This window comes from Panthera tigris, chromosome F2 (genome assembly GCF_018350195.1).
Source record: "Panthera tigris isolate Pti1 chromosome F2, P.tigris_Pti1_mat1.1, whole genome shotgun sequence".
Lineage (NCBI taxonomy): Eukaryota > Metazoa > Chordata > Mammalia > Carnivora > Felidae > Panthera > Panthera tigris.
In genome coordinates, this window is record NC_056676.1 from 30,085,728 (window position 1) to 30,106,845 (window position 21,118).

At 35.2% G+C, this 21,118-nt stretch overlaps 1 protein-coding gene across 1 annotated transcript; it reads right to left on the reverse strand.

The window, feature by feature from the left end:
• Positions 1–11,743: 11,743 nt before the first annotated feature.
• Positions 11,744–16,087, reverse strand: FABP4 (fatty acid binding protein 4). Its single transcript, XM_007073791.3, has 4 exons — positions 15,962–16,087; positions 13,321–13,493; positions 12,431–12,532; positions 11,744–11,971 (listed from the first exon to the last, which is right to left on the reverse strand). The coding sequence occupies exons 1-4, from the start codon at positions 16,032–16,034 to the stop codon at positions 11,921–11,923; spliced, it is 399 nt and encodes a 132-aa protein (XP_007073853.1). The 5' UTR covers positions 16,035–16,087; the 3' UTR covers positions 11,744–11,920.
• Positions 16,088–21,118: the final 5,031 nt, after the last annotated feature.

Sequence of the window (21,118 nt, forward strand, 5' to 3'; positions counted from 1 at the left end):
CAAATGTCCAATAAACACCTGACTAAGGTGGTTTCCCCACCTGAGAGGAGAAGCACACCCTTGCTTGATCCACCTCAGCTGTTTTTTGTTTGGACACATCATGGTTCCAGGGTACACTCTTCATTAAAATAATAGTCTCTCCTCCCTTCCTTGCAGGGTTGATGAATTGATATCAGTTAATGTAACTGAGATGTCTTCAGTTTCTTGGAGGGAGGCATAGAGTATTATTAATATTATCATTGTTGTTCATCAAGAGTGATTGCCCACTGAAAGAAAGGTAACAATTACCATTGAATGGTGTTTTGTGACTTAAGCCCTAAAAAGGAGGTGGAGCTAATGCTTGGAAAATTCATCTTTTAGGCTTTCCAAGTAATCTTGATATTAAAAGATACCACTTGGAAAAAACAATAAAAGATACCACTTGAAATTGTGAAGAGAAGTTTTAGAGAGAAAAATGGCATTTTGATATCTGCATTCTAAAAGAGAAAGGCAGTAGATTATTTAAATCTCTGTACAGTTATTTCTGTAACCTAAGTAATATGGACTTGGCAATTTTGCCTTTACTAAAAAGGATTAGATTCAGAAGCTCTAGATTTCTATCACGACTTTTAATTCCAGTTGTTTTGAACAAGACCAGAAAATTAGGCACCAGAAGAAGAATATTCATACTATTATCTGCCTGTGTCAAATAATTCTTCAAAGAAATATTTATTTAAATCATCTGTTTGTGGAAAAAACAAATTTTTAAAAAGGTAGACATTTTGGCACCATAATGTTATAATTTAAGTGGAATAAAGAATTTCTTTTGATGACAACATACAAAGAAGAAATTTACAATGCAGTCTTTTTATAGATATAACAGTCATTAAAATATTTGGAGGACAAAACAGGGGAAGCAAAAACGCTAGACTCACTTTCAGGAAACCAAGACCTGTCCCCAAAATAAGTGCCTTAACAGTTGAAAATATACTCGGAGATGATATTCAAATAAAGAACAAGCGATCAAACCTTGCTTTACTGGTTCTAGATGTGTGCTTACATTCTCTGCTTGAAAGATAGTAAGATAACATGGCGATGCATGTCGGCCCATGGGGCAGTGTGACATTAGTGTCATCATTCTTGTTCCAATTTCCCTACCACTGATTGATTCAGGAATCAATCCTGTGGCCCATATAGAACTCAGTTGTCCCATGAGACCAAAGGAAAAGTAAAATTTTTGGCTTCCATAAAATTCCCTTACCCCTAAGGGAAAGAGCCAGAGAGATGGTTTCTCTTCTCCTCTGCACATTTTGCTTTTTTGTATATGTGGGGCTGCTGCATCCATTGTGTTACCAACTCAGAGATGCAGCCAAAACTGAAGATGACAGAGTGCAAAGTGGGGAGGAACGAAGGCCATTTAATTTCTGGAATTTTATATATGTGAATTAATAAATTTCATCATTATTTGAACAATCGTGTGTCTGAGTTTTTGTTACTCGCAACTTAAGCCTTCGTAATTGATATGCCTCGGTAAATAGCTTTACCTAAATGATTAGTTTCAAATCTCAAAACAACCAATTGCATGTATCATCTGATGTTGGCCTTGTGTACAACAACTATCGTCTTTCCAGGTCCAATTCAAACATCTCCTTCTCTGTGAAACTGGCTCAGAGCTAGTTGATTCCTATTACGTAATACAATTGTACTTTACCAGAAGTATATTAGAAAACATTTCTCATGGTATTACAACTAGTTATCTTCCAGCTGTCCCCTGAGTTATTTCATAAGCGCCTCAAGCAAAGAAAATATTTCTTACTCACCTCAATATCCCTAAGACAGTAGCTGGTATACCGTAGGTGCTCAATAAATGTTTTATAAATGAATGACAAAAGGAATAAGCAGTGTTTATTTCTTTTAAACTGGCAATTCCCCTCATTACTGATCTTAATCTAACAGTGACTGTAAGCAAGCTTGTAATATACATTGTTCTCTCCAGACCGGCCGATGTGACAGGTCTTTCATTACGGTCATCAGATGATAGAGGGATTCCCAGACTCCCTTGGTCTTTGCTCCGTGTCTCATTATTACCATGTGAGTCTCTCTTCTCAACTGAGAATGTGCTCTGCTGCCACCACCACTTGCCTTTGGCTTTTGTGTTTGATTTTAAAAGCAAACCCCACCCCCAAAAGACACCATTCCCTCAAGTAAAAAAATGTTCAAGTGAGGCTGTTCATAATTGTTAATTCTAGTAAAGGAATCAGGATAGAGCAATTTGTTTTTGAACATTTACACATCTTGTTTTCATGATAGCTTCAATGCTCATTTCTTCATTATCTCATTTCTGTATGTTTCTCCAATATCTCATTTTCCATAGTAACTTTTTTCTTGTGACATTTTAGAGGTAAAGGAGTCTTTAATAAATTTTAATTTTGAGATGCTACATTCCCTATTGGTGAGGAACAGTGGTAAAAATAAAAATATACTGGAAGCCATGAAAGTATTCAGGAATATGTCTGGTAATTTACTGCTATATATATATATATATATACTTATATATAATACTTTATATATACTATATATATATATATATATATATATATATATATACTTATATATAATACTTTAGCTGGAGCCACAGTAGATTTATTTTCCAATTTTTTATGGTGGCAAAATACATGTGTCATAAAATTAACTATCTTGACCATTTTAAGTGTACAATTCAGTGGCATTAAGTACATATTATTGCGCTACCTCACCACCATCTACTTCCAGAACTCTTTTCATCTTGCAAAACTGAAGCTCCATACCTACTAAACAAGAACCCGATTTTCCCAGTCTCTTAGCCATTGGCAACCACTATTCTACTTTCTGTCTGTACCATTTCAACTACTCTAAATAACTCACATAAGTAGAATCATACAGTATTTGTTTTTGTGGTGGCTGGTGTATTTCACTTACCATGCACTTCTTAAGTTTCTTCCATGTGGTACCATGTGTCAGAATTTCCTTCCTTTTTAATGCCTAATAATATTCCATTGTATGTAAATACCACATGTTGCTTATCTATATGCCAACGGACCTTAAGTTGCTTCTCCATTTTAATTATTGTGACTAATGCTGCTATGAATATGGGTGCACAAATATCTCTTTAAGACCCTGTTTTCAGTTTGTGGCGGTGGGGGTGGGGGTGGTGGAGGTGGAGTATATACTTAGGAGCAGAATTGCTGTATCCCATGATAATTACATTTTTAATTTTTTGAGGACCTGTCTTCCTGTTTTCTACAGCAGCTGTATCATTTACATACCTATCAATGGTGCAGAAGCATTCCAATTTCTTGACATTTTCACAGACATGTTATTTGGTTTGTTTTTTTGATAGTAGCCATCTTAATGGATGTGATATGGAATCTCATTGTAATTTTGATTTACATATCACTAATGATTAGTAGTGTTAAACTTCTTTTCATGTAGTGGACATTTGTATACTTCTTTGGAAAAATGTCTTTTCAAGTCCTTTGCTCCTGTTTGAATCAGGTTGTTTGTTTTATTTGTTATTGAGTTTTAAGAGCTCTCTATATATTGTAGATATTAATTCCTTATCAGATATATGATTTGCAAATATTTTCTCACAAAAGTAAGTTGTCTTTTCACTCTATTGATAGTATATATCAACACAAAAGATACACACAGATTTTTTTAAAACATTTATTTTTGAGAGAGAGGGAGACAGTGTGAGTGGGGGAGGGGCAGAGAGAGAGGGAGACACAGAATCTGAAGCAGGCTCCATCCAGGCTCGGAGCTGTCAGCACAGAGCCTGATGTGGGACTCCAACCCGTGAACCCTGAGATCGTGACCTGAGCCACCCAGGTGCCCCCACACAGATTTTTAATTTTCATGAAGTCCAATTTTTCTATTCTTTTGTTTCCTGTGCCATTGTTTTCGTGTTTCAGAAATCATGGTCAAATCCAATGTCATGAAACTTTTTCCCTATGTTTTTTTCTAAGAATTTTATATTTCTGGGGAGCTTGGGTGGCTCAGTCGGTTAAGTGTCTGATTCGGCTCAGGTCATGATCTCCCAGTTTGTGAGTTTGGGCCCCGGTCAGGCTCGGTGCTGACAGCTCAGAGCCTGAAGCCTGCTTTGCATTCTGTGTCTCCCTCTCTCTCTGCCCCTCTCTCACTTGTGCTCTGCCTCTCTCTCTCTCTCTTTCAAAAATAAATTTTAAAATGTAAAAAAAAAAAAATTTTTAAAAAAGACATATTTAGGTCATGGATTCATTTGAGTTCATTTTTGCAGATGGTGTTAGGTAAGGGTCCAACTTTATCCTTTTGCCCATAATACCTAATTTTTCCAGCACCATTTTCTGAAGACAGTCCTTTACCCATTGAATGACCTTGGTACATTAATTGAAAATTATTTGACCATTTATGTGAGGGTTTATTTCTGGACTCTATTCTGTTCCATTGGTTTATATGTCTGTCTCTACTAGCAAGTTTGATTATAATAATAGCTTTGTAGTGAATTTTGAAACCAGGAAGCATGAGTAATCCAATTTTATTCTTCTTTTTCAGAATTGTTTTGGCTTTTTGTGGTCCCTTTAGATTCCATATGAATTTCAGAATGGGTTTTCTATTTCTCCAAAAAATGTCATTGGGATTTTGATTGGGAGTCCATCAAATCTGTAGATAACTCTGGGTAGTATGACATCCTAACTATATTAAGTCTTCGAATCTGTGAATATGGGATATCTTTCCATTTATTTATGTCTACTAAAAATTTCTTTTAGAAATGTTTGCAATTTTAAATGTATGAAACTTTTACCAAAAGCTGATTCCTTTAATTAAGTTAATTAATTAAGTTAATTTCTAAGTATTTTATTCTTTTTGCTGCTATTGTAAATGGAAATGTTTTCTTAATTTACTTCTCAGGTTGTTCATCGTTAGTATATAGAAACACAACTGCTTTTTGTGAATTGATGATATATCCTGCCGCTTTGCTGAATTCATTTATTCTAATAGGTTTTTTTTTCAGGTGAGTGGAATCTTTAGGGTTTTCTTCATATAAGATTATACCATCTGTGACCAGAAATAATTTTTCTTCTTCCTTTGTTAGTTTGGATGGCTTTTTTGTTTTCTTGACTGACTACTCTGGTTAGTACTTCCGGTAACATATTCAATACAAATGGCAGAAGCTGACATCTCTATCTTGTTCCTGATTATACAGGAAAAACTTTCAGGTTTCACTATTAAGTGTTATGTCGTCTATGGAGTTTTCACACAGGGTTTTTGTTACATTGAAGTAGTTTCCTACTATTCCTAGTTCGTGGAATGTTTTTACATGAAGGAGTTTTGAATTTTCTCAAATTCTTTCTCTGTATCAATTGAGATGACCACATGTTTTTTCCCCATTCATTGTGATAATATGGTAGATTATATTGACCAATTTTTGCATGTTGGATCATCCTTGCATTCCCCAATAAATTCCAATTGGTCATGGTGTATAATCCTTCTGATATGCTGCTGAATTCTGCTTGCTAGCATTTTGTTGAGGATTTTACATCGCGACTCATATGGGATATTGCTCTGTAATTTTTTTCAACTATCTTTGTCTGCGTTTGATATTAATGATATCATATGCATAAAATGAATTAGAGAGTCTTCTTTTTTCTTTAATTTTTTTGGAAGAGTTTGAGAAGGATTGGCATTAGTTCTTCTTCAATTTGGTAGAGTTCACCAGTGAAACCATTAAGCCCAGGACTTTTTTTTTTTTTTTAATCAGATATTTGGTTCCCGGTTACTCCTTACTAGTTACAGGTCTGTTCAGATTTGCTATTTCTTCATGCTTCAGTCTTAGCAGGAATTTGTTCATTTCATCTAGGTTACCCTATTTGTTGGTGCACAGCTGCTCAGAGTATTCTCTTGTAATCCTTTCTATTTCTGTAGAGTCAGTAGTAATGTCCTAGTTTCATTACTGATTTTAGTAATTTGAGTTTTCTCTCTTTTTTTCTTAGTGAGTCTACCTAAAGCTTGTCAATTTTGTTCATCTTTTGAAGAACCAACTTTTCATTTTGTTGATTTTCTTTTTCATTTTTCTATTTTCTATTTCATTCATCTCTGCTCTCATCTTTATTATTTCCTTCTGCTAGCTTTGGGTTCAGTGTTTTCTTGTTTTTCAAGTTTCTTGAGTTGTAAAGTTAGATTGTGGATTCAAGAACTTCTCTCTTCTTCTTCTTTTAATATAAGCATTTTTAACTATAAATTTCCCACTTAGCACTACTTTCACTGTGTCCCGTAAGTTTTGGTATGTTGTGTTCCAGCTTTCATTCATCACTAAGTGTTTTCTAATTTCTCTTGTTATTTCTTTTTTGATCCATTGGTTGTTGTTTAATTGCCAAAAATTTGTGAATTTTCCAGTTTTCCTTCTGTTATTGATTTCTTCATCCGATTATGTTTGAATAAGGTATTTTGCATATATCTTTTTAAATTTACTGAGGCTTAATTTTATCCTTTCTATCCTGAAGAAAGTTCCATGTACACATGAGAAAAATATGTATTCTGTGGTTTTTGAGTGTTCTATACATGTCTGTTACATCCAGTTGATTTATTGTGTTTTCTAAGTCTACTATTTCCTTACGTATGTTCTGTCTGGTTGTTCCATCCTTTATTGAGAGTGAGATTTTGAATTATCCAACTATTATTGTAGAACTGTCTATTTCTCTCTTTAATTCTGTCACATTTTTTTATTGAGATATAAAAATTCTGTCATTTTTTGCCTTATGTATTTTGATGGTCTTTTACTAGGTATATAAATGTTTATAATTATATGTTCTTACTGTATTGAAACTTTCATTTAAATATATAATAAGTCTATTTTGTCTTTTGTTGGTATAGCCACCTCTGCTCTCTTGGTTACTATTTGTATGGAATATCTTCTGCTATCCTTTGATTTTCAACCTATTTGTATATTTGGATCTAAAGTTAGTCTCTTGTAGATAGCATATAGTTAGACTTGTTTTTTTTATTCTTTCTCTTTATTCAATTTTTCTTTCGACTAGAGTATTTAATCAATTTATATTTAAAATTATTAGTGATAAGGAGGGATTTACTTCTGTCATTTTGCTATTTATTTTTCATGTGCTTTGTAGCTTTTTTTGTCCCACATTTCCTGATTTACTATTTTCTTTTTTGTTTAGCTGATTTTTTGTAATGAAACATTAAAATTCCTTTCTCATTTCCTTATATATATTTTCTATAGCTACTTTCTTTTTGGTTACCATGGGGATTACATTCAAGACCCTAATGTTATAACTAATTCTAATGTGAATTTATGCAAGCTTAACTTCAAAAACATACAAAAATCTGCTTGGTATTTGCCAAGTTGTTCTACTGTAAAACTAATTAATAAGCAATTAATTACAATTATCTTCCAAGGCCTAACTCAAATACATCTTCTTTGTTGAAAATTTGACTACTCCAGGACATGTTGGTCCTGCTTGCCATTGGCTCCCTTCAGTCCGTAGCCTATACCACATAATTTAGTATATAATGAATTTCTTCCCCTATATTGTGTCTTTATTCATTCTGTTAAAATGTATTGAGGGATTACCATGTTTCAGGCACTGTGCTAGATTCTAGGTATCCATGTAAGTGACCTGCTCTAGAGGCAGTGACAACCTAGTGAACGGGAAAGAGAAATGAGAGTGTGGTAATATCTTGTTATAGTAGGAACACATACATTTTTCTGTGATCATGGGGAGGGAAGTTTTAATCCTTTCTAGATTTGAGGGGTAAGGGTAAAGGAAAGAGAAGGAACTATTAGGACAGTTTTCCCAGGTAATGTGATGGTATTCATGCTATTTCTCTACTACATTAAGGACATGAATATGAGGTTGTCATTCTTTCTGTGTTCCATACACCACATTTAGCACAAAGAAGACAGCATACTTATTCATTCAAGAATCATTTATTAAGCTCTGACTCTCCTGTTCACTGTACCAGGGTCTGGGAACCTAGCTACAAATTTGACATCATCCTTGCCTTTGAGATGCTCTCAATAAGTGATTTTTGTGTGTGTGTTGCCTAACATTTTCTGTTTGTTTGACTACATGTAAATCCTTTTAATGTATTCTGCATTGGGATAGGGCTGGTGTGTGAATTAATGGATGGATCCATAATTGGATGTAAGGTCAATATTGTGTTTTTCACTAACTAGAGAGATGTTCACCGATAAGCTATACAAGGGCTGTGCCTTACTCCTTCACCCAGCCATTTCCTGTACTCATACAGCCTGGCTAGGAGTGCTATAAACACACTGCTTAAAAGCTGAACCCTAAAGATAAAAAAAAAACATCACCACCTGACAACCATTTTGGAGGCTTACATGTTCCAACTCAATGACTTTACAATCTATTTTTCTTCTTAGCAGCAATGCACCTGTAAGAATTTTTGCAAGTCCCTCAGAAACCCTCAAGTAAGTCTCACATACAAGTGATAATCCCTTTCTCTTTTTCTGCAAATAAGAGAACAAGTTTGTGAAAAACCATATTTTATATGATAATATTAAATTCAAGTAATTTACTTGAAAAATAAAATAACTCATAAATTTTTGTACTTTGTTATTGGTAGTAACATACTTTGGCATACCACACAGTGGTCAAGTCACAATAATAACTTGGGTGAAAATCACTATTCTAAACAAGAGGCTAGGTCACCCGCTCAAAATTGATGCATAACTTTCAAAACATTTTAAAAATTTAAGTCAGCAAAAGTTTAAAGTAAAAATTTAAGCCAATAAAGCTATGGGATTTGGAAGAAGTATTTATAAGCCAGAAATTGTAATTCAATGATAGCAGTGACAGGAATTAAAGAAAAGAAAGGATATGCTGGCCTATTGTGTCATCCGATTCTCACAGTTTCTAAAGACTGAGTGAATGGCTTTTTGAACTATTCATATCTTCTTCAAGATATAGATGGACTCTATACCCATGCATCTGTTTTTCTGAGAAGTATCTGCTTGGCCCTATCTCTCTTCCTTTAAGAGTAGAACCTTCTTCTTTTATTTATTTTTTATTTTTTTAAATGTTTATTTATTTTTGAGAGAGTGAGACAGAGTGTGAGCGGCGGAGGGTCAGAGAGAGGGAGACAGAATCGGAAACAGGCTCCAGGCTCCAAGCTGTCAGCACAGAGACCAATGCAAGGCTCGAACTCATGGACCACGAGATCATGACCTGAGCTGAAGTCAGACACCCAACCAACTGAGCCACCCAGGCACCCCTAAGAGTAGAACCTTCTCTATGTTTCTGTATATGTGTTGGTAGAAGTAATGTTAGACAATGGAAAATTATGTGACCTTCAAAGAAGTCCCAGGCAAGATAAATTGGAGAACTGATACTCAAAGGTATCTTTTGTATTGTGACCTTAGTTTTATGAAAATATAGAAGGAAGAAACCAGCTTATCTAGCAAATATACATTAGACTGGATCTTCTTACTCTATGCTTCCATATTGTCTGAAAAATAAGAATTAAACTTGAAAGTACATTTTGAAAATAACTAGATCCACAAATACTCATACCTAATGAAGTGGTACGTAATGCAACTTTGTAAAGAATTAGCACAGAGGAACCATTAAGGGATGAGGAATGTTCAGGACAAAGGAAGGGAAAGTTCTAGACAGAAAGAAGCAGGATACACACACACACACACACACACACACACACACACACACACAACTAGAGGCAAAACAGAGTATGAAAATTGCTTGGGATGATTGAAGCAATAGCAAGAAGTATAAGACAACGAGAGCAATGATAAAACTAAACAGATGAGAAAAGACAAGCATCAGACAAAATATACATTCCACGCTATGGAGATTGGACCTTCTCTGGATGCAATGGGAGCCATTTGCAAATGTTTTAATCAGTGAGTGTCCAGGTCAGGTTTCCATTGTGCAAATACCATTTGTTAAACCTACAGGGCTTGGAAAACAGAAGAGAGAATTGACAGTAAAAGAGGGAGATTTATTAGGAGAACTCTGAAGCAATTAAAGAAAAAAATGTTTGGAGGTATTGGCAATGGGAATGAGAAAAGCAAACATTAAAGAAATTTTAAGTTAGTAGAATTAACATGATTTTCAAAAAGTAAAATAGATACTGTGGAGGGAGGAAGAAGACATATTCAAGGATGATTTAAGATTTATGGAAAAAGTAATTAGACAAAACATGCTGATACTCACTGAGCTTTGGAAAATAGGATGAAGAACAAGTTGTAGGTAGTGGGTGGAAGGGGGCAACAATGATAAATTTAGCACAGAATATGTTGACTTGAAGTGCCTGGGACATCCACTTGACTACCTTCAAGTCTTTCTTTTTTTCCAGTTCTCCCTTATTATTGGATTATCTCATCACCATTTGTGAATTAAGTTACCACTAGGATACTGATAGCTTCTAGACCTATATCCCATCCTGGGTTGCTCTCTTGAATTTCAGATACTATGTCTATTCCCTATTTAACTTTGTAGACTTACACTCTAAACCTAAGTTTCCTCATCTATGAACAGGAATACTAAAATCTTCTTATAGGATTATTTTGAGCATGCAAAGTGCCTGGCACCAAAGTAAGTGCTTAATCAATATTGGTTTCTCAAGAATTTTCCTAATCAGTCTGTACAAGTCTTCTCCTTTTGAGGTCTTCAATCCTTCAGTGAGCCCAAAGTAAGAGTCTGACTCTGTTTTTGCAAAGAAAGTAAATTCTTATGATCAGGAACTTACTTTACCTCTTCTGGCCCCTTCGTATCTTAGTGTTGTGCATAAAATAAGTACTCAACAAATAATGGAGTTATTCTTAAAGGAAACATCACAAACAGAATTATATCAATTGCAGCACATTAACAGACTTCGGCTGACTATAAAATATAAGTATATAGTATGGAAATTGTAATCTATTTACGTGAAACTCCAATAATATCTCGAACAGCTGCAAAATTTCCACAAAAGGCAGAAGAAACCTCCTCCCTCCCTCCCTCCCTCACTCTTTCTCTCTCTCCTTCCCTCTCTCTCCCCAACACATACACACACACACACACACACACACACACACACACACACACACACACCTCTATCTAGGAAACCTCATTATCATTTTTGTCTATTTGGGGGGGGGGGAGTGGGAATTCCATGGGGATTTTATCTGAATAAAAAGTTCCAGAACATATTCAATACTTCATTTAATAAAAAAGTTCCACTAGGAGGAAAAAGAAAGATTTGGAAACCACTATAAGAACATTTGCATCATTACTCATTACAAAGTTGTCATGTCTTTTATGGAAAGAACATTATGGGATTATTTGCACTTAATCTTTGAGAGATCCCAGAGATAGCTTGTTTTACCAATAATTTTTCAGATTAAAAATTATATTCTAGAAATAGTGTCTGCAACATTATTGCTGGTCTTCCTCTCAATGCTCCAGGATAGGTAGGTGTGAAATGGCAGGACTTGGCCCAGCTGTCTGTGGGCCACTTCACTACATTCAAAACTACCTTAGGTCTTTCTGAGGTAGTTACTTGACTGTAGGCATGCTACAGAAGGACTGTGTATTCAATAATAGCAAATTTATCATCTACCTAAGAAAATGGAAAATTCATGAATATTTTTTACCTTGGATTATTATGAAAAATCATATTATACCAGCAATAAAGCAAAAATACAATTTTCTCTTTCCTTCATTGGGTTATGAGTAAAAAATTATCCCACACAAAGAAAAAATCATTACATCACCTTCTAAACCTAAGAAGTTTTATTTAATGAACATACCCACATTGAATAAAATCAGTTTGGGGGAAAATTAGTTGCTTGCTAATTAGTAGAAAATAACAATATATGTTTGGACAATATATCCAACAGACTGTCATAGAGTTCGATGCAAACTTCAGCTCGGTGTCCCTTGGTTTATGCTCTCTCATAAATTCTGGTAGAGGTGACGCCTTTCATGATACATTCCTAGACACACACACAAAAAAAAACTCTTGGTCAATCATGGGACTAAACTATGGGTTTATTTATTTTACCTGTAATATTGGGAAGGAAACAGTATTTATTTGAAAACATTTGTTCTGGGCTCCTATATATACCTGGTAATGTAATAAGTTAGGAAGGTAAAAAGACCAAGAAAACACAAGTCTTCCCCTCAAGGAACTTTACAATCTATATAGTGTGTGAGCAATAGAAGCAGAAATGCATAATACAATACGGTGTGTGCTGACAGCAGTCAGAGAATGCTTCTTGAGGGACAGCACGCCTCGACTGAGCTTAAAAGCATGAAGGACAATTGCCAGAGTGAAACCATAATGCCAATGGAATCACTTTTTTTTCTACATAACCCAGCATTATTAGTTAGAATGGTGAGTGTAAGATGACCAAGCAGCAGAGCCTACAATCAAGCGACTAGAGGATACTCACCACCACCAGTTTATCATCCACTCGTTTTCTCTTTATGGTGGTCGATTTTCCATCCCACTTCTGCACCTGTACCAGGGCACCCCCATCTAAGGTTATGATGCTCTGTGAGCATAATAAAAAATGATTACCATTTGTGTAAGGTAGAGGAAAATAAAATAAAAAATACGTCACCTTTGAATGAAGGAATATTTTGAGGTCACTAGTAATTCTAAATTGTAAGAATATATTAAAACGAAAAAAATGAGTGGTAAAAACAACAGCATATAAATGATACATTATGATCAGAATATTATACAAACACATATTTGAAATAATACTGTGAGAAAATATAGGCAATAAATTTATGTTGAGATGATACTCATAGGTGATCTTTTCCTTTCTTCTTCCACTCTTTCATAAACATTCTCTGAAATGTTATTTTTATTTCACTTCAAATACTCTATATATTGTATGACAAATAAAATTTATTAATCACTTTTTTGAAGAATAAATACAACTTTATAGAAAGGAGAAGATTCACCAAATACATATCTAAGAGAACATGGCTTAGGTCTAGGAAGTCAGGGATCTTTGACCTGTGATAACATAGTTTCCCTCCTTTTACACAAAATGACTTCTTCTTGGCAGCAGTCTTTTATTTGTTGATTTTTTAAATTTATGTTTGAGAGAGAGAGCACAAGAGGCAGGGAGAGAGGGAGACACAGAATCTGAAGCAGGCTCTAGTCTCTGAGTTATCAGCACAGAGCCCAATGCGAGGCTTGAACTCATGAACCGTGAGATCATGACCTGAGCTGAAGCTGGATGCTTAACTGACTGAGCCACCCAGGCACCCTGGCAACAGTATTTTAGAAACCAGGCTTTTTATTCTGCTCCAATTCCTTCTTTCTCACCTTGACTTTTCTGTCATCTGCAGTAACTTCATCAAATTCTTCACCCAGTCTGAAGGAAATCTCAGTATTTTTAAAGGTGCTTTCTGATTTAATGGTGATCACATCCCCATTCACACTGATGATCATGTTGGGTTTGGCCATGCCAGCCACTTTCCTAGTAGCAAAGCCCACTCCTACAGTTGGGAAAAGAAAAAAAATGTCAAGTTTACAATTTTCTTTCACGTCTTTAAGTTAGAGCTGTACTGTGTGTGTGTGTGTGTGTGTGTGTGTGTGTATATGGGTGTATGGGTGTATGGGTGTAGGTGGGTGGGTGGGTGTGCATAAAAGGAAAAAAAGAACACCAGTGAATTTCTTAAAAGCCTCATTTAAATAGCTGCTGCAGATAAGTAAAGCAGACTAATATTTAAAGGAACACATGTCATGATTAAGTGTAAGTCTATTTTAATTTCTTCTGGGTTTCGGACTCCACAGGAGACATACTGTTAATTTTCAAAAAGATCAAATCTTCTAGAATACATACATACATACATATGTGTGTGTGTATGTGTGTATACACACATACACACACACACACACACACACACACACACACGTATATTCTCTCTTCCTCTGCCCCCTCCCCAACTAGTGCTTGCTCTCTTCTCTCTTTCCAAAGAAAATAATAATAACCTGTTTGGGTGTACAAATGTCGCCCAAACATTTCATAGCATTTGTTGCCAAGTCCTATTTTCTTGGCTTTTCCAAATTACTCTACTATGAAATGAAGATTCTGGTTAATTTATCCAAAAGACAAAATGTTTCCTACATTTATACCATCTAAGAATGGTGATATTATTCCCAGTAAATTGTAGGAACTGTTAAAGAGGGTCTAGTCAATTTTGAAAATGTCAAAATTTAAGAAATCACTATTTTATTAAGTTTAGAAATCAATACTTTTACTCTCAATCGCCTCAGGTACAAACCCCTCTTTTAAAAAAGGAACTTCTTTTCTTGTGTCAGGTAAGGGATGAACAATTTGCAACTTCATGTAGACAGTGGGAACTTGCTGTCACTGCATATGTTGCACAGAATTTGTGACAGCCATAGATGTGTTGAATTTTTCAACACATGTACATAAGCCTAAGCTGCTGCTTTGATGAAAGGCTACTTATACATGTGAAAGGTTAGAAAGAGGGGGTAAGAAGGAGAGAAATATTGTCCAAAACAAGTGATGCTGAGGCTCTTATTTAGCGCCCTGGCTGAAAAGTGGCCACAGGTGGAAAGATATTGCTTCATCAAGTCCTGGCCCTGTTACAAAATATACCTTTAAATACATGGAGTGAGTCAGTATAATGAAAGGATGCAACATCAAATATAATTCCAGAATGGCTGACCTTGGGAAAAATCACATTCTCCACTTGCTTTATTCAGTCCTTCTTTGACTGATGAAAGTAATACCTGCTTGCTGATCATCAGTTAGAGCAATTAATTTCAGGAGTTACCCTATTGTCTTTCATTATCATCAGTACTTTATAATTTTAAAACACAGTGGTATAAGAATTTAAATGTTTCTAAAACTCAATAGCAAAATAGCCTCAACTCCTGACATTTCTGTATCAGCACTAATCAGCATTCTGATTAGTTTATTGAATCACAACTAGTTGATATTCTAGAAAGTTAGATCTCACTTATGCTAAAGTCCCTAATTTCCTTCCTGTCTTTAAACAAAGAAAATAGTAGTAGTTACAGACAAGCAAAAAATATACCATATGATTTAGGAAAAAGATAAAGTCTTAAGATACAGAGATTAAATCTTAACCCCTGTAAAAACCCCTCCTCAAATTGCTATACCTGGATATGACTTTATCATGCACAGGGGTATGAGGAGAGGGGCTCTCAAGGTAGAAGCTGTCTGAGTGAGAACCGGCCTCCGTACCCCAATGCTTCACCACCATAATCATCTAGGGAATATTCACACAACACTGGCAATATTAGTAGAATCCACAAGCTTAAAAGCCTCCATTATCAAGGAGGGGTACATTATACATATAACATTGTCCTTTTGACTTACTTGATGATCCTATGGTATCCCATGTAATTCCTAATCAAAGAAATATTTAACCCCTCAAAGGAACATATTGTCTGAAATTAAGATTTTGGTTCTGATAAAAACAAAAACACAATTTAACAAATTGACAGTGAGAAAATAAAATAATTAGTTAACATATGTTTGCTTAAAAATCACATTAAATAGAGAAATACAGTGTTTTCAGTTTCAAATAAAAATTATTGAATGCTAGGAAATAAATATAGTCTTATTTATTTCATATGCAAGAAAGAATGACAGAAAAACAGGCAAAGAGCCAAGTAACACAAAGATAACCCAGTTCAGCAGTCAAATAAAATCTTGTCATTTCTATAGACTGTAAAAATTCCAGCTAGACCCTTTGTCGTATTGGTTCACCTTTAGGAAGCATGCACTGTGACTTTGGTCTAGAATGTTCCTACAAACAAATGATTCTGGCTTGCTACTTGGATAGCCTCTATGTAGAAAGCAGCATTTCCTATCTAACCCATACTCCCAGGGTGAAAATCATGCATTAACCCTATCTCCCCAGAGAAAAAGTTATAAATCCAGTCATCCTACAACGTATTTTCTTACCCACTTCTTTCATGTAATCATCAAAGTTTTCACTGGAGCTAAGTTTCCAGGTACCCACAAATGCATCACACATTTTATGAGCTTTCTAGGGTTATCTTCAAGATGAGAAAAAAGCTGCAGCTGTCAGGAAGGTGCTATGACCTTCTTGAGTCCAGATAAATTCCTTTTAAAGATGCCCAGATCATGTGATTTCAGGAATAACCAATTGGGGATTGATATCAGAGCATTTCCTTTATTACCAGCCTCTGCCTTTTTCCCTCTGAGTCATGTTTTAAATAAAAGTTTCTCAACTCTGCTTCTCCCTGGCAAATGGACATTTGACTTAGAGTACAAATTTTTTTAAGCACTGACAAAATATTTTCAACAGGCAACTTTCCTGTTTTGACAGCTTAATGTTCACTGCATTGAATTTGCCACTATTATTTCCATACATACTTATCCTAGTGTAGAGCAGGTTAATTATCTTGAGATGAACTTTGACCCCCTGGTCTGGAGTTTCTATTAAAATTACAACTATGTGGTTCTTTTGAATTGAGGAACGTAAGAATGACCTTACAGATTCTTTTTTATTTTTTTAATTAAGAAATTTTTTTAATGTTCTTTACTTTTGAGAGAGACACAAAGTGCGAGTCAGGGAGGGTCAGAAAGAGAGGGAGACACAGAATCTGAAGCGGGCTCCAGGCTCTGAGCTGTCAGCGCAGAGCCCGATAGGGGGCTCAAACTCATGAATGGTGAAATCAGACCTGAGCCAAAGTTGGACGCTTAACCAACGGAACCGCCCAGGTGCCCCTGACCTCACAGATTCTTAAGTAATTTCAAAGGCTCTTTGAGACCCTACTGTCTCGGGAATTACTTGTCAATTAAAATAAAATAAGTAATAGCATCTTAAAGTACGTCAGATTTCTCGTTTCAATTGTCTTGCATGAATGAAAAAGAAATTATCCATCAAGAATCTGTTGATTTAATTAGTAATGATTTAACCTCACTCCTTCCATCCCCTAAATGAGAGCGTAGTGTTTATTTCCATAGAATTGGGGCTTAAAAAATAGGCCCCATTCCAAAATATGCTCCCCATACTGAGAAAATTCATCCAGTTCCTGAACGATGTTATTACAAGCTCTAAATTTATCCAGATCTAAATGGCGTTGCTTTGCTTGAAAATGATCAGAAGTGGTGTTGACGTCACACTATCAAAATTTTATTTCCTTCTTTTACATGGTAATTCATGAGATTTCTTTTCTAGAGTAATTCTGTCTTTCAATCTCCTCTTAACCTATACCAGAATGGTGAAAGATGTTTGTATGTGCAACAAACACCCATGAACATACCCAGATTTTAGAAAAGAAAAAAAATAAAATATTGCATCAGGATGAATCACTACTCTGTGTGCCCTACAGAGCATATGATTGATTCACAACCCATGTAAGTACCCTGAGGGCTTCCCAGAAATGTCTGAGAGAGAGGATTCTATGAAGGACAGGATTTTCTGTAGGCAAGCAGGTTGCTATGAAGGCCTGATAAAGCCAAGTTACAATAGTAATTTTTAATTGTTGCATGTGTTAATGGCACAGTAATAATGTTCATCCACTCTGGACTATTGCACAGATACAGGGACTGTGGGTGATGTACCATTCCGGGCAGACTTCCTATTATAAATGTGTCTGTTTCCCACTGAATAAGTAAATAAAAACGATCAGTCTTAATACAGTGATAACTTGACAATGTTCTAAATTAATAACAGTTGGCTTCTTTGTTTTGTTTTGGCTTTGGTTTGTCTTTTTAAAGATTTTCTTAGGTATACAACAAAATTGAGAGAAAGGTACAGAGATTTCCCATGTACCCACTGCCCCTACACTTTCATAGCCTCTGCTATGATCAACATCACTCACACTTTTACCAACGATGAACCTACATTGACACACCACAATCACCCAAAGTCTATAGTTCACTTTAGGATTCACTTTTGATGTTGTACATTCTGTGTGTTTGAACAAAGTATAATGACATGTATCCATCATTATAATATCATACAGAGTATTTTCATAGCCCTAAAAATTCTCTGTGCCCTGCCTATTCATCTCTTTCCCACATCCCTTAGTTCCCAACCTGTGTAATCACTGTTATTTTTACTGTCTCCACAGTTCTGCCTTTTCCAGTATGTGGCCTTAGCACATTGGTTTCTTCTATTTGGTAATACGCATTTAACTTTCCTCCATGTCTTTTCATGGCTTAGTAGCTCATTTCTTGTTAATGCTGAAAAATAGTCCATTGTCTGGACATACTATAGTTTACTTATTGACTCACCTACTAAAGGACACCTTGGTTGTTTCCAAGTTTGGCAGTTATGAATAAAGCTGCAATATACATCCACATGCAGGTTCTTGTAGAGACCTACGCTTTAGACTCCTTTAGGTAAACACCAAGGAGCATGATACAGTAAGAGTATGTTTTGTTTTATAAGGAACTGCCAAATTTTCAAAGTAGCTGTCCCATTTTGCATTCCCAATAGCAATGAATGAGAATTCTGTTGTTCCATATGCTCACTAGTATTTGGTGATGTCAGTGAGTCTAGATTTTAGCCATTCTAATTAGGTGTGGAGTGGCATCTCATTGCTGTTTTAGTTTGCATTCTCCTGATGATGTATGATGTGGAGCATCTTTTCACATGCTTATTTGCCATCTGAATTTCTTATTTGGTGAGCTGTCTGTTAAGGTGTTTGGCTCATTTTTTTAATTGGGTTGTTTGCTCTCTTATTGTTGAGTTTTAAGGGTTCTTTGTATATTTTGGATAATAGTCCTTTATCAGACATATCTTTTGCAAATCTTTTCTCCAGTCTTTGAATAATGGTTTACTTTTCAAAATATGTGTTAATGCTTTACTTTTAGTAACAAATTGCTTTAGACAGATTTTGAAATGATTATTACATTTGAATATATATCTTGTGTACTTTAACACTGCAATTTAAACATTTTTTTAGAGATGGACTGCCCAATACTAGAGTCTTTAGTCACACACAGTTCTTGAATACTTGAAATGTGTTCACTATGATTCAGAAACTGAATTTTTAATTTTACTTAACTTTAATTAAAATTTAAGGAATGATCCTCATACAGTTATGGGGAAACTTTTAAATATGTGTGGAAGGAACTGAGTATGTGAATCTACTTTTTCAATTATAGAAATGTCTACATTTTATGAAATCTAAGTGTCAATCAAGCATTTCAAAAGAAAATTTAGAATCTGAATTGAGAGGTACCAATATCTCATTAAAAACTTTTACACTGATTGTGTAAACTATGAAATGTTGAAATTATGGCATTTTAGATATATTGAGTTAAATATAATATATTACTAAATTTAGTTAATTTAATGTTTCTTTTTTTACTTTCTTAACCTGGCTACTAGAAAATTTTAGATTACATATGTGGCTCACATTCTGTTTCTATTGAGTAGCACTATTTTTATTCAGTACGTGTTTCAGGCACTTAGCTAGCTACTGGGGATTCAGTATGGACAGCCTTACCAGGCAACTGCTTGCTCAGATAGAGCTTACATTCTAGTACTGAGGAAGATAATATCCAAGGAGATCAATAAACCAACATCAGGTAGTGCTGTTTCAGAGGAAACAGAACAAAGTAATCTGACGCAATGACCGCTATGTGGGTTGGCAACACTAGGTGGGGCAGTTCAGGGAGGTCAGCCAAAGGAAGTGGACCATCGAGCTGATGCCTAAAGGATGGGAAGAAAGCAGCCATGGAAAAATGTGACGATAGATGTTCCAGACACAGGAAATAGCAGGAGTTTTCTGGCTCCATTCTCGCTAATGACAATTTCACCTAAATATGACCACCAAACACTAAACTGTGACAAACATATAGATATATGTTCCTATAAACCAAGACAAAAGTATAGATATATGGTCCTGATGAGCAGAGTCTAAGCTCCATTAAGGCAGAAACTTTTATCGTGATTATTTACTGGCGCATGTCAAATAATCAAGTATTCAACAAAATGCTTGAAGGAAATCCCACTTAAGTAAGTTAGTGAGAGTAGAGCAACACTCCTATAAAATTACCTCAGGAATATTTCTATGGGCCAGTAGTCTCATGTTCCTATGTTAACATGTTTACAATCTGATCATTACTGGAGAAATGGCATAGTTGAAATTTTCTAGAAACAAAAACAGACTCCTTTACTGATTTCATATAAACAAAAATAGTAGTCTATAGTAAAGGAACTTGGTAACTTAAAGAGCCATGAAAAAATTAACATATAAGAAGATCGTTGGGTCTACATGAAAAAATTTCATGCTCTCAGTTGTGTAGAGTAACAAAATAAGTTTGCCAGAGTTACATGAAGGGATGTTGTCTTTAAAAGCAGCTCAGTTTTCTGAGGGTTGATGGGGGGTGGGAGGGAGGGCAGGGTGGGTGATGGGTATTGAGGAGGGCACCTTTTGGGATGAGCACTGGGTGTTGTATGGAAACCAATTTGACAGTAAATTTCATATATTAAAAAATAAAAAAAAAATAAAAAAATAAAAAAAAATTAAAAAAAAATAAAAAAAAAGCAGCTCAGTTTTAAATAAATGAATAAATGAATGAATGAATGAATGAATGAATAAACAAATAAATAAATAAATAAATGCATACATGCAGCTTAGTTTATGTTCCAACCACATGGATCATCCTGTGGAATGCTAATATTCTATGAACAAGTCCACTAAGTTATGTATCATATAAGACACAGGTGTCCTTCAAACAGGAAGCTCTCCAGAAATTATTTCTAAGATTTTTATTTTAATTCCAGTATAGTTAACATACTGTGTTGTATTAGTTTCAGGTGTACAATATAGAGATTCAACAATTCTATACATTACTCAGTGCTCACCACGAGAAGTATAATCTTTAACCCCCATCACCTGTTTCACCCATCCACCTCCACCCACCTCCCTTCTGGTAACCATCAGGTTGTTCTCTATAATTAAGAGTCAGTTTCTTCGTCTGTCTCTCTTACTCTTTTTTTCCCTTTGTTCACTTGTTTTGTTTCATAAACTCCACAAAAGAGTGAAATCATGTAATATTTGTCTTGCTCTGACTGACTTACTTCGCTTAGCATTAAGCTCCATCCACGTTGTTGCAAATTGCAAGATTTCATTC